The 14,685-nt window shown below is 37.0% G+C and overlaps 1 protein-coding gene across 2 annotated transcripts in view; it reads left to right on the forward strand.

Annotated features, from left to right (window-relative positions):
• The window catches only part of RAD18 (RAD18 E3 ubiquitin protein ligase), an 86,054-nt gene that overhangs the window by 49,469 nt on the left and 21,900 nt on the right, over positions 1 to 14,685 (forward strand). For both annotated transcript variants that reach the window (XM_054550277.2, NM_001132147.1), the window contains 3 exon segments: positions 105 to 181; positions 1,453 to 1,513; positions 11,346 to 11,486. In XM_054550277.2, the coding sequence (XP_054406252.1) occupies positions 105 to 181; positions 1,453 to 1,513; positions 11,346 to 11,486 (279 nt within the window).

Raw genomic sequence — 14,685 nt, forward strand, 5'->3', positions numbered from 1 at the left:
CCATCACCCATCTTCTTCTAATGTTAACAACTTAAATAATTATTGTACAGTGATTAAAAAAAAAACATGTAATTAACCTAGTGGTTATTTTCTTGTTTTAACAGCTGCTGAAATAGTTCAAGAAATCGAAAATATGGAGAAGACTAGGCTGCGTCTTGAAGCTAGTAAACTCAATGAAAGTGTATGTTAATGGGCTATCTCAGTATCTGGATAGAAATGAAGAAAGAAAGTTTAATACCCTACAAAAATTAAAGCAAGCCATTATTAAATTTGTTCATTTACTAACACATTTCCACTTAGTGTATTATGATTTACTTGCAACTCATTTTAGGACAATATTTGATTGTACTTAGCAGTCTTCTAGCACAAAATGCAATCCAAACTAGAGTTTGTTCATGAGCTACAGTTTATAGAAAATGCCTGTGCCTGTGCATCAGGCAGCTTTGATATTGGTCCTTTCTCTGCTGTTTGTGTTTGATAAGCTACCTCTAAGGACCTCTAAGCTACCGCTAAGGACCTCTATGATCCCTTTTTAGCTCTGGCATTCTGCAATTCTTTGATTGTACTTATGGAAATGTTAATTATAAGAGGATAAATTAAGTAATTTGAGGATGGAGTATTCTCTTGAGCTTTGGAGAGAATCAGAGACCTACAATTCTTCACTGTTGCCTTCCACTAGCTTGATGCCCCAAACTTGAAGACAAGATACCAGTGAAGAAAATAGCCATTGTGTCCTGTGACACTGGAGGAAGTGTTTTGGTCTCTTCCAAGTAGACTTTTTTTTCTAGGCCATTTGTAGTGTGTTTGTAAGGAGAAAGCAATGGTTACCTTAAGAAAGTAAGTTTGTAACCAAATAAGTAGGAAAAAAATGGGATTTACATTGACCCTATTATTACTTGGGTGCTAACTGTAAGATGGGAACTGTAGTGAATCATGGAAGTAGATTTCTGATCTTTTAAGTCTGAGGTTTAAAAAGTGGACCTAGAAATTTAACTTACTGTGTTTTGTATTATTGCATTTTCTATACATGCTACTTTTCTATAATGACTTGGAGAAGTTAGATTGGAAAGGAGAGAAGGCAGACAAGAAGATCAGCCTTACTGATAGTCAGCTAAGTGTCGTTAGTCTTCTGGTTTCAAATATTGCCTGTTGTATTAATGAATGTGGAATATTAAATATTAAAAATAGAAAATTTATTATTTTGTTAATATATAATTGAATCATGTTGCATTTTCTACTGATGAGAAAAAATAATGAGTAAAATGTATATTTACCGTTTCTGGTATTTAAGGGAAGTACATAGGAATGATTCTTCCTAGGTCTATATAAAATAGATGAGAGATCATTTTCCTCTATTTTAAACACTCACATTTGAGATTTGAAAGTTTGTAATATTTCCCTTTTTGTCATTTTGCGGAGATTTTTATTAAGATCTTTTTTTGATTATTTTAGGTAATGGTTTTTACAAAGGACCAAACAGAAAAGGAAATAGATGAAATCCACAGTAAATATCGTAAGTTGCGTGACTTTTTTTTAATTTGTAAAGAGTTTCGGTTGCTGTTTTTCATCTTAAGTAATTTTTTCAGAATAATGTTTTATATTAAGGTTCAATTCAAACTTTTGTTAACATTACTTAAGAGATTGAATTTTAATTGGGTGTTTACTTAGTGACTTTTTTTGTATTTTATGTGCCTGCTTTTTGATTTTTATGACTAGCATTCTACTTTGAGGTTATCACTAAGCACTTTGCAAATATTAATTAGCTGCTCTCAAAGCATTTCTGTGAAAAGAAGCTGGGATTAAAATGGAAACATTCGGGGCTCTATCCTGTCCTCAGGCCACTCAGTAACAATACTTCTGTATAGGATTTCAATGCTTCTATAGCTTGCAAATTTGTGCCAAAAATAGTTTTCATTTTATTGCTTGTTAGCAACCTCCCAAATTTATCACTTCCTTTTCCTTAAATGGTCTTCGTGTATATCTTTCCCAGGGCTAACACATTAGTGTTTTGTCAGATAGCTGTTATTCTTTGTGTGGTGGTTGGATTTTAGTTTAAATTTAAGTGCCTGATGAACAGTAGATAGTTAATAGATGTTCATTGAATCAGTATTCCCAGGCATGGTATGTTTTCATTGAGGTAAGATAATTTTTTTCTCTCTTCATTTCTTAAACTCTGAAGGGCCAGGTTCTGTAGTGATGTACTGTGGGAGGGAGGATGAAGCACACCTGCGCTGGATGTAGGTGTAATTGCCTGTGCCTTGCTAGAGTAGGAAGAGGACCCTAGAGGAGTCTTGGATTATGGACTGAACAACAAAAGTCACCATTATTCTGTTGCTAGACAGATAAGTATGATGTGAACCTCTTTGATCAACTTGTAGGATGTCAGAGTGATTTTTCTTTAGAAAGGAGAACAAAAGAGAGTATCAAATGATCACTGAATTGGCCTGGAAAAATAAGGATCACTAAGGCCTGTGAAAATAAGGAAACCAGAAAACTTGCATTGGGAGAAAGTAATTTAAATAACTGAAAGGGTGGTATCTACTAATTCTCCCATATTAAGAAAAATTTGGACTATATTCAGTCAAGAAAATATTCATTGCCCACCATTTAGATATCTAAAAAGTGTAACTTTACTAAATAGGTGGTATTAAATTAATTTATTTAGCCTTAAAATAAACCTCGAAAGTCAAGTGCTTCACAAAGCTTAGATGCTTAGCCTTTTAGTTTATTCATACATTTTGATTTAGTGTCAGGTTCTAATTATACTATTGATATATCTTCATCTTTAAACATTTTATTAATGTTTTACATTTTTTAAAAATCATTTACTTTTTATGAGGCTTATCATATAAAAGAGCAGTCTCTTGCTTCCTCCAACAACCTGCCTCTATTCCCATTCCCTAGAGGTAACAACTATCAAGCCATTTGGTGCTACTTTTGGTAATTACCTTACAATTTATAAAAAAGTATTTTTTCTGCTACTTCTTGAAGTTTTTCAATTTCACATTAACTATTGATGTGCTAATATGAAAGATGGAGATTTAGCTCATTTATATATCCTGAACCCTACCTTTGCTTCCCTTCCATCCTTTAAATATTATGTCATAAGTTTTTGTAAGATCAGTATTTAGGTACATTGTTTATGGCTCAAGCCAGACAATTTGCATAAGATGGTTATAATTCCTTTCATCAAAACATTCTGTTGTTCTTTTTTTTTGTTTGTTTTTTGTTTTTTGTTTTTTGAGATGGAGTCTCGCTCTGTCACCCAGGCTGGAGTGCAGTGGCGCTATCTTGGCTTACTGCAAGCTCTGCCTCCTGGGTTCATGCCATTCTCCTGCCTTAGCCTCCTGAGTAGCTGGGACTACAGGTGCCTGCCACCACACCTGGCTAATTTTTTGTATTTTTAATAGAGACAGGGTTTCACCGTGTTAGCCAGGATGGTCTTGATCTCCTGACCTCGTGATCTGCCCGCCTCAGCCTCCCAAAGTGCTGGGATTACAGGCGTGAGCCACTGCGCCCGGCCTTGTTTTTCTTATAACTAATAATTCTCTTTTGTTTAACTATTTACCTAGTACTAATATATCTCTAAACCTTCCAACAGAAGTGTAAATCACTTTCCAATACATTTACACACATTGATTATAACTCATTATTTTCTCAAGAACTTCTCCCCTAGGGCCACCCCTAGCCTCTGTTGTCCTGTTCCAGTCTACTGTGCTTGTCCTTTTTGCCTTCTGTTAATACATTACTGCTCTTCTGGAATTTCTTGTCACCAACTTTCTGGGAATTCTGCTCTCCTCCTTCCTGTGTTGGTTCACTTCTTCCAAATTCCAAGTCTCCCTCTTCTCTTGCCTTGTTTTGGTCGAATACATTTTCCAGGAAACTTCCTGAGAAAGGGTGTATGCAAGCTTGTCCAAACTGCGGCCCTGGGCCGCATGTGGCCCAGGATGGCCTTTGAATGCAGCCCAAAACAAATTTGTAAACTTTATTAAACATTATGATAATTTTTTTTTCTCCCATCAGCTATTGTTAGTATATTTTATGTGTGGCCCAAGACAATTCTTCCAGTGTGGCCCAGGGAAGCCAAAAGATTGGACACCCCTGGTATAGAGGAATTTCTTGAGATATATAACATTCCATACATAACAGGAAATAATACCTTTATTATTGATTGATAATTTGGCCGTTTGTAGAACTTTAGGTTAAAAAGATACTTTTCTCCGAATTTTCAAAAGTATTCTTCCGCTGTTTTCTACTTTCCAGCACTGTTGCTAAGAACTAGCTTGCCATTCTGATTCTTTATCTTTCGTTTGTTACTTTTTTTTTGATCTGCCCATGTTCAGTTCACCATCAAGTTCTGTCAGTCTCTATCTTCTAAATATCCCCCGAGTCCATACACTTCTTACGTATCACTTTGCTTTCTAGTCATCCCCATCTACTCTTGCCCCTTCCTAATACTCAGAAGCCAAAACTGTCTTCCAAAACTGCTGAGTCTTCACATCATGCCATTTCTGCCTTGCTGCCCTCCTGCCATTGTAAAGAACTCTTCAGTGGGCTTTCGATTTCTCTTAAGCTACAGTTTGTAAAGTCTGTTATTTCCTGTATCTGGACCTGCCTACCTCTCTAGCCTTGCCTGTTCTCCTTCCTTTACTCCTTGTATTCCAATCACTCTGGTTATCTTTTACCTACTTTACCAAGTCCTTCACTGTTTTAGGGCATTTGTTACCCTCTTCTCTCTTTGTCTGGAACTATCTTTTTCTCTAATTGCCTCTGACCCCCCTATCTATACTCCCTACTCTCAACCAGCTCAATTGTAGTTTCCCTGGGAAACCCTTTGTGATCTCTCAGACAAGGTAAGATTTTCTTTCTATGTGCGCTTACATTATCTTGTGTTTTTTCATAGTACTATTCCATTCATTCAGCCATCACAAGTTTGTCAAGTACTTAGCACGTGCCAGACACTGTGCTCGGAGCTGGGGATATAGGAATGAACAAAACAGACAAAAAGCCTACTCTGTTGGAGTTTATATCTTTCTAGTATTTTAGGAAGTGATAAGTGAAAAAGCAAGGAAGAGTATAAGAAAAGTTTAACTTTTTGATAAATGGTCATAATCATTATTTATTGTGCAATTAATTAGTTTCTTATTTCTAATTAATTTCTAATTATGTGTTTTTATTAGTGTGCTAGGGCTGCCAAAACAAAATACTGCATGCAGACTGCATGGCTTAAATAACAAATTTATTGTCTTGTGGTTCTGGAAGCTAGAAGTCCAAAATCAAGGTGTCAGCAGGGTTCTGGAGGCTAGAAGTCTAAGATCAAGGTGTCCCGAGCTTCTCAGGGCCATGCAGGAAGGATCTGTTCTAGGTCTCTCTTCTTGGCTATAGATGGCCATCTTCTCCCTATGTCTCTTGACATCATCTTCCCTCTATGTTGTCTCTGTGTCCCGATTTCCCCCTTTTATAAACATATCAGTCATATTGGATTAGGGCTCATCCTAATGACCTCAGGGGCGGCTCCTCTGTCATTTCCCTATTATAAGCAGAGTCCTGGGGTAGGAAAAAAACTCTTGCTTAGAAAAGAAAAAAAAAGCTTAAAGTGAATAGTGGGGGGTTAGAGGTCTGGGGGAAGAGCCTCTTGCTCTCTGGAAATGGGTTCCTTTAATCACTCTATCTCTACCTCAGTTCAGACCAGCTAGACCTCCATGAAGGGAAACAGAACCAACATTCCTTTAACCCAAAGGAAAGAGAGAGGTGGCAGGGTCTTGGAAAAGAGACGGATCCAACAATTCCACATTTTAACTCACCCTTTGTCATATCCTGGACGAGCCCCCATATTATGGGCTAGTTCCCTGGACCTTGACCCCTTTGTGGGCGGGAACTGGAATAGATCCTTTCACTCAGTGCACTGCTGGCCACTCCTTGCAAGAGGGAACGAATGCTGGAACCAGCTGGATGCTCCTCTCTGGTAGGAGCAGGCTCTGTGCAGGCCCTGTAGCAGTGTCCTAGCCCCTGCCCTTTCAGCATGCGGGTTCTTGTCCAGCGTCTTAGAAAAATGAGGTTGCACATATGGATTAGCGGGTAGTGTATGTGGAGGATTTTATTGGGTGATGGCTGGCAGCAGATGGGAGTTGGAAAGGGGTTGATGCGGGAAGAAGGTGATCTTTCCCTGAAGCTGCACCATCTGAAGTTAGCTGCATCTGTCCGTAGTCTCTGATGCTCAGCTGCTTGTATCTGCGATGCTCAGCAGCTTGCATCCCTGACCACTTGCATCAGCCGCTTGTGTTGCTCTGCCAGCTGAAGTGTTTTTATGGGCAAAGGATAGGGGCATGGCAGACCAAAAAGGCAATATTTGGGTGGTGAGATTGGGTCAGCTGTTTTCACTTAGGGCCAAGGTCCCAGGTTGAGGGTGGAGTTTAGCCAGGAGCCCAGCCGTTCTGTATCTCAAAGACACCAAAGAGCCTTTGTTTATGTGGGTCATATCTATTGATATGTATCACATTATCAATTAAAACTTAGAGGATGTCTGTTTCCAGCCATGGAATAACTTCTTTTACTCTCCTACCTAAAACAAGCAAAATGAATGTACAAAACATATGAAATAGCAATTTTCAAGATACTGGCCATTGGGCACCAAAGGACAGGGATCCTTGAGAGGTAAGCAAAAAATGTGATGAGACTTACAATAAAGTTTCCTGGCTGTAGTATGGGCAAGTGGGTATTCCAGGCAAAGCCTGGAGACTCTAAATTAAGGAGAAAGAGCTGAGAGATCAGAGCAACCAAAGGAGTTAGAGTTTGCAGGACAGAGTACTGGAAGGAGAAACCCAGTGATCTGCAGAGAGTTCACCTTGAGTATTCATTTGGCATGCAAAATACATTCTCTGACCACAGTGAAATTAAATTAGAAATCAGTAACAAAGCCCTTGGGAAAGTCACCAAATATTCGGAAATTAAATAATCCATTTTGAAATAACCCATAGGTCAAAGAAGAAATTAAAACCAAGAAATTTCAAAAATATTAACAATAAACCCATTACATGTTAGCATAAATAACATATTTTGATTAAAAAAAAAAACACTGTTTCCCCCTCTCCAAAAAATAGAAATAGAGATTTCTATTAGCCCAGATGGAATAACAGAGACTATATTTACTCTCCTCCATGAAAAAAAAAAAAAATCTAGAAAACCAGGTGAATGTTGAATGGTTTTTCAGATAATGGGAAACAGGTAGCACAGGACTGTGATCTCTGAGATAGAAAACAAATCATGAATTAGGCCAAATGTTGCTGTGAACAGACAACACTACATTTTGCAGAGATAGAAGGGAACAGGGGTTTCACAGCTTGGAAGCAGCAAACCTTGACAAGACCAGCCTTATTAGAGAGGTCAGAAGTGTTTAGAGTTGATTGAGACCAAATTGGAGGTGAGGAAATGAGACCATTAAGGTAGACAACTTTTTGGGGGAGGTTTTACTGTGTTAAGGAGAGCAGAAAAATAGGGTCATAGCTGGAGGTGGGTGTTGGGTCAAGGGAGGGTTTTGTTTGCTTTTTTTAAGTTTGTTATTTAAATTGGGAGATATTTAACTCAGTGGCTTTCTGACCTTTTTGACTACAACCCACAGTGAGAGATACATTTTATATTACTACTAACTGTATACATACACGTGACTGAAACAAAAGCTTCACAAAATGGTATTTACCTTTTCCATTTTTAATGCATTCTGATACTTTCTATTCTCTTTATTATTTCATTAAGAAAAAAATGCTGGTCTGGATTTACTGAGTTGTTTTCATAATTCACACTCTAGGTTCAAAGGCACAGTCTCTCTGTTCACAGCTTCATGATGGAATCCCGAGCATAAGTTAGAGGTTAGCCTTTAATTATAGCAAGGACAGTTGTTTCATGGTAAGAACAAGGGAAATAGATCATAAGTGCACAGACAAGGTATACTGGTGCTTGGAAGATGACAGAGTTTCTGTTAGAATGATTCTGTATTTTTCAAAGTATTGCGAGGCCAACTAAGAGGGGCCACATGGGGAGTGTTGAATATTTGAATGAAGAGAAGAAAGTGTGAGATAGATATTTTGGAGAATAGTAGAGCAAACTTTACTAGAGAAAGGTGCAAGAGTTTTATAGCAGTATTGAATGCCCATTTGAGAATTATGATCATGAAATTAAAGTGTCACTAGTCAGTTCAGGGCTAGATGAATAAGCCTGTAGTGAACATTAGCCATAACTGTTAAACTGTGTTCTTCATCCACATTTAACTGGTTGGCTATCATAGGTGATATGATGGTGAAAGAAATATATGGGATTTTACTTTGGAAAACACTGACTCCAAACTCATTTCTTGATTTAAAGTAGAAGAAGTATCTCAGTGGCATCTCTGTAGAAGGGTATGAGTCTGTTCTACTCTTGAGAGAGCCTGTTTTTAGTCTTTTGTACCACTGGGTTCTGGGTTCTTGGGCAGACCCAGAGACACTCTGACTGTAAGGGCTGGTCTAAAGAAGAGTAGTTAAAGTGATCAGGGAGTAAAGGGCTTGACTTCGTACTAAAAAAGATTACATTTAAACTTGGAGAGACACAAAGGATGGTATGATTCGAGTATTCAAAATCTGGAAGAAAATGAGTTGATTGAATGTGTACTTAGTCATGGACACTCCCACGACTAGCTGAGCCACTTAAAAACTTTTAAGAGGTAAATTCAGGACACATGCCCGCCAGAACTGAGATTTTAAACTCTACAGTACTCCTTGCCAAATGGCAGATCTTCTAAAATGAAGTAAAGAAGTAAGTGGGAACAATGTTGCTAGTCTTGATCTGTTGACATTTTTCATTTTCTGAGTAGGGGTTATTGGAATTCTCTGGCTAAAGCCAGAGTAGTGGCTGCCATTTACTTTTGTTTTCCAGCCTAGCTGTGGGGTAATTAGATTTAAATCTGGGATTTTATTACTTCAGAAGATAATAAGTCATTAAGTCTCCTTAACTGTTAATGCGAATACTTTAGCAAATTTCTTGACTAATTCTTAAATCTCCAGTCTTTATATGTACAGTGGAGTGGCCTTAGTAGGAAAAAAGCTTAGACCTGGTCTAACTAAATTATGTAGATCCCATAGTACTGTGTTACCCTCGCCTAATAGAAACTACATAATGATGGTAGTAGTGTTAGCCCATTGATTCCAAGCAGCCAGAGAAATACAAGATAATTATCCTCAAGTGCGTAGAATGAAATAGGACTTCAAAGAAATCACCTAGCTTGTGTCCTAGATAGGATCTCACTTGTTTCTAAAGAGTTAGTTTTTTCCAGTGATCTTTACGGCCAGCATATATTTCTTTTGCTGACATTTTAATTGGTCTCTTATTTAAAATGTACCATACATTTTATAGCCCAACATTAGTTTCACTAGAAGTTTTCATACACGTACCATTCACATAAAAATATTGTAGTTAGGAGCATTCTTTCCTGAATGTCTTTGCTGTGCCTGTCAATATTCACATACAGGAATCCAACTATTTTCTTCCCTGTGCGTCACAATTTAGTGTTTTCTCTTTCTGTGTTAAAAGATAATTTTCAAAAACAAGTAACATCATTCTCATATGGATGTAAAATGAACATGTATTTTTATTAAAGATTTAAACTCATTAGTAGAGAGAGGACTGATATTATGAAGTGATCAAAGAAGGAGCCAAAGAATCATCACATTTACAGATGAGGAACATTGAAATGAATGTATAATGGGCAAAAAACTGGCTTCTTCCACATTGGAGGAGGGAAGTCAATTGAACCTCCACCCAACAGGAATTTGCTTATCTATAGACAAGAATTATTTTCCATTGCTCTCAGTTATCTACAACATACAGAGTTATACCATAGCTCAAAGGCAGTGAATGGCTGGAATCCTGGGAGAGGAGATTCAGACAATGCCATAGTTCAACTGAAGCACAATTTTTTCCCTACACCCAGTAAATTCTCTATGCCTTAGTATTATGCTAAGGAATATGGAAGAAACCAAGTGATAAAAAGTACATTGTTGATTTTTGTATGAAAACAGTGTCAAAATTTTGTTTTAACCATTTGTAGTATGGTTCTCTCTAAAAATTTTACAGGATTTATGACATTACTTTGGACTGTGGCCTAAGTATTTAACATTGCTAGATAAGTAAACTGCGACCTCAGCTGCATGGTTCAGAATCATAAATACATGCCCTAAAGTCCATGCCGTAATGACTGGCTGCTTTTTATTGAACAAATTGGTACATTAATAATGATGATCTTGAGGTCAGGGTTAATTATATTCAAAGGTGTTAAAATGGTAGTAAATAAAGATTAGAGTTAGTATAGTATCCTAAGATAAGGTAGAATTGGTTGAGAGAGATCTTAGAGTCTTAAAGGGGCTCTACTGGGAAACCGGCCGGAAATGTGAAGAAAAAAAGGAGAGCTGGAGTAGACGGACATCCTTTGTTACTATGATTCAACTTTCCTAGAGGCTTCTATTTTAGATTCAGCGAATACTCTTAGTACTCTTCTATCTTGGAAGTTAGAATGGTATCATTTGTATATATTTAAGAAAGCGGGCATCTTTCATGCTCTTATGATTATGTAAAAGCCTTTCTAGAGAATGGAGTTTGGGAAGAAACCTAGAGTAGCAAACTAGGAATATCATGTTTCCATATTTGTATTTGAGGAAGAGAGAAGATAAAAAGAAGGTTCCATGACACTCCAGCCCTTTGTATTCTTATGCTTGGCAGCTTTTAAATTTATTGCAAATGATTCCTAAGGATGCTGTTCTTGAGCAAGCTTGTACACCTCTGTTTTTTTGTTTTTGTTTTTGTTTTTTTTTTGAGACAGAGTCTCGCCCTGTTGCCCAGGCTGGAGTGCAGTGGTGCAATCTCGGGTCACTGAAACCTCTGCCTCCCAGGTTCAAGTGACTCTTGTGCCTCAGCCTCCTAAGTAGCTGGGATTATAGGCACGCAATACCACGCCTGGCTAATTTTTTTGGTACTTTTAGTAGAGATAGGGTTTCACCATGTTGGCCAGGCTGGTCTCGAACTCCTGACAAATGGTCCACCTACTTTGGCCTCCCAAAGTGCTGGGATTACAGGCATGTGATACCACACCCGGCTAATTTTTTTTGTATTTTTAGTAGAGATGGGGTTTCACTGTGTTGGCCACACTGATCTCGAACTCCTGACAAGTGATCCATTCACTTCAGGCTCCTGAAGTGCTGGGATTTCAGGCGTAAGCCACCACGCCCATCCCTTGTACACCTCTTGATATTCAGTTTGTCAGTTGTAGATGGTTAACTTTCATAGTCCTAGCTTTACTGAGAAGATCTTTTGAATTTCAGGTAAAAAACATAAGAGTGAATTTCAGCTTCTGGTGGATCAGGCTAGAAAAGGATACAAGAAAATTGCTGGAATGTCACAAAAAACAGTAACAATAACAAAAGAAGATGAATCTACAGAAAAGCTATCTTCTGTATGCATGGGTAAGAGACTATAATTAAAAACAGACATATGTCGAATTTCATTATTTACTTTTAATATGAAAAGAAAATTAAACCAAAGAAATTTACTTTGGAATTCCTAGTTCTTTGAAATGAGAAAAAGTATTTTTAGACAAACTTCATGTAGCAGTTTGTAAACTAGATTTATTACTATGGGGAAAATGGTTGGAAGAATGTCCTGAAGAAACAATCTCTTTTTGTCTATCGTCCTTTCAGTTAATGATAAATCATAAATTTCTTTGTTATTTAAGCTTGAGGATGTTTTCTAGGTATAGAACTTATTGGTGGAGATCCTGTAAAGAGAGTGAATTATTTTTGTGATAGAACACTGGTGTTTACTTTAGATGAAACGTTCTGCCAAACGGTCTAAAGCTAACATACCTGGTAGGCTAATACAAAGCATATTCCTTAACTTTGATCCATTTTAAAATTTGAAATTAGTATTTTAATTCTATTGCCTGGGCTTTGGACCAGTGAACAAAAAAGAATCATAATGGGGGAAAGTGCGCAAGAAAATTCCTTAATATGTTTTTCTATATTGTGGTAAAATATACATAACACAATGTTTATCTTTTTAACTCTTCATAAATGTACAAGTCATTGGCATTAAGTACATTCACAATATTGTGTAACTGTCACCGCTGTCTATATCCAAAACATTTTCATCATTCCCAGCACAAACTTTGCACTCATGAAATAGCAACTCTTCCGTCCCCTCTGCCTCATAGCCCTGGTAATAACAATTCCACTTTCTGTGTCTATGAGTTTGCCCATTCCAGGTACCTCATATAAATGGAATTGTATAATATTTGTCTTTGTGTGTTGGCTTCTTTCTCTAAGCATAATGTTTTCAGAGTCCTTCAATGTTGTAGCATATTTTAAAATTTCTTATTATGATTAAACAGTATTCCATAGTATGTATATACCATATTTTGTTTATCCATTTATCTGCTATGGTTATTTTCACCTTTTGGTTATTATAAATAATGCTGCTATGAGCATTGGTGCTCAGATATTTAAATTTCAGCTTAGAGTGCGATTTCTGATTCATATGCTGGTTCTATGTTTAGAACCTTTTGAGGAATTGTTAAACTTTTCCATAGTGGTTGCATTATCTTACATTCCCACCAGCAAAGCGTGAGGGTTCCAATTTCTTCACATCCTCATCAATGCTTGTTATTTTCTGATTTTTAAATTTTTAAAAAATTGTAGATGTGAAGCGGTATGTCATTGTGGTTTTGATTTGCATTTCCCTAGTGACTAATAAACAATTTGTGCATAAAGTGCTGCCTCAGTATATAACTCATGGTCATTGAACAACTCGAACTTGTTCATGCAATTGTTAAAGGATATTTCTAGAAACTAGTTTAGCACTTGAGAAAATCTGACTGAATATTTCCCATTAAGAAAACTTTTTTTTATTAGTTGAACCTCTCTTGAATATCATTGATGGCTTGTATGTATTTATGAACATCAATATTACTGTTCCTGGGGTTCAAAGCTGATTGCTGCTTTTAGATTGCTGTGCATGAATGAGATGTCTGAGAGGGTAAGGAATGTGAGAGAGATGAAGGCAGACACAGACTGACTGAAAAGATGGATTTTGTGTAGCATCATACAACCAATATAATTGTTGCTCTTTAGAACAAACATTGAAGTGCTCATGTAAGTGAACAAGTTGCATATTCTCTCAATTGAAAACTTAGCCTGTTTTTGTTGTGTGTCTCTGGGGAGCTCTGATGTCTGAGCCTCACTCTTGGGGCTCTGTTTTGAAGTCCTGCATTCTGAGATCTAAGGGCAGGTAGGAAGGATAACTTATTTTTTATGCCCACGGATTATTGAATGTTGTTTGTCCCCAAGAGGGAGTATATCTTCTAGAAGTGTATGTAAGAGTGGAAGAAGTAAGAAAAGAATACAGACAATGTGCAAAAATAAAAGATTGTTTTAAGTTGAATTCCTATTCCCTGGTTTGCCAGCTTGCTTGCATGCGCCTTACTAGTTGAGTAATATAGTCCCTGGGTGAACCCAGTTGACTGGGGGATTGGCTCCTCTTAATGTGATCCTGGTATCTGTTTACAAGAGGAGTTCCTAGAGGTTCAGGATGGTCATCCTGGCTAACTTCTTTTTCCCTTTTCCAGATGTACATTAGAGGGTGCTGTTTTGTTTTGCTAATGATAGTTTATTGATAGCCAGATGACTTTAGGAGCATATTTTTAGGAATTATACTCTTGTGAAGTATGCTGTTCTCCCAGTGTAACAAAAACTTAGAACTATTTCTGAAAAAAAATTTGACTGTGTGAACTTGGCAAGGTTTTTTGAAGAATTTGTTATGTTCTTTCCCCATAAATTCTCTCTGTATAACCAAACCTTGACAATTGTATTTTTAGTGTGCTTTGTTGAAGACCACTTGCCTCTACAAGTGCTTGATGAGTGATGTGTGAAAGCTCTGTTTCTCTGTGAGGAAACACATGAAAGGAGCTCTGTACTATTATTAGCACGTGTAGCTTGCATGTGAAGTACCTCCTCAGTTCCTGAAAGTTAAGGACAGCACAGATGAAAATCCCAGCAGAGTTCATGATGAGTGGGAGAATCTTGGGCACTAAAGAATCTTTCACAGATATTCTTCCACTCATATTTATAGAAAATTGGCCATACCCATATGCTAATGTAACTGCATCCTTCCAGCTTTTTGGGGTCTTTATTTTTATCTGCAATAAGAGACCTTGAAATCTGAGAATATGACAAAGAATGCATGGAAATGTGATGTATATTGGATCAAATGGAAATATTCTTTATGTCTGATTAGTTTTCCTTTTCCATAGAGAATAATTAGATTCTATTTAACAGGTTTAGAAAAATGTCCAGATAGATTCACTATCATATAATAGTAACAAATATTTTGATTGTCTTATTAGTTGAATCTGTAGTCTTTTTTTGGTTATACTTCTTATGTTGGTTTGTCAGTGTTCTCTGATCTATGAAATATGCAAGAATTCCTTAGTGATATGTTAATAGAGGCCTCATTAGAATTACAAGATTGTTCCTGCTCCTGGTTTTAAAATAAATTTTATTTTTAAACTAATTAATCTTGGAAAAACATGGGCTGGACAGTATAATTAGATAGCACCATTGTAGTGTTAATTCTTGCTCTCTGGCTGTCACTAGAGTTCTGGAATCAATG

Source organism: Pongo abelii, chromosome 2 (assembly GCF_028885655.2).
Source record: "Pongo abelii isolate AG06213 chromosome 2, NHGRI_mPonAbe1-v2.0_pri, whole genome shotgun sequence".
Lineage (NCBI taxonomy): Eukaryota > Metazoa > Chordata > Mammalia > Primates > Hominidae > Pongo > Pongo abelii.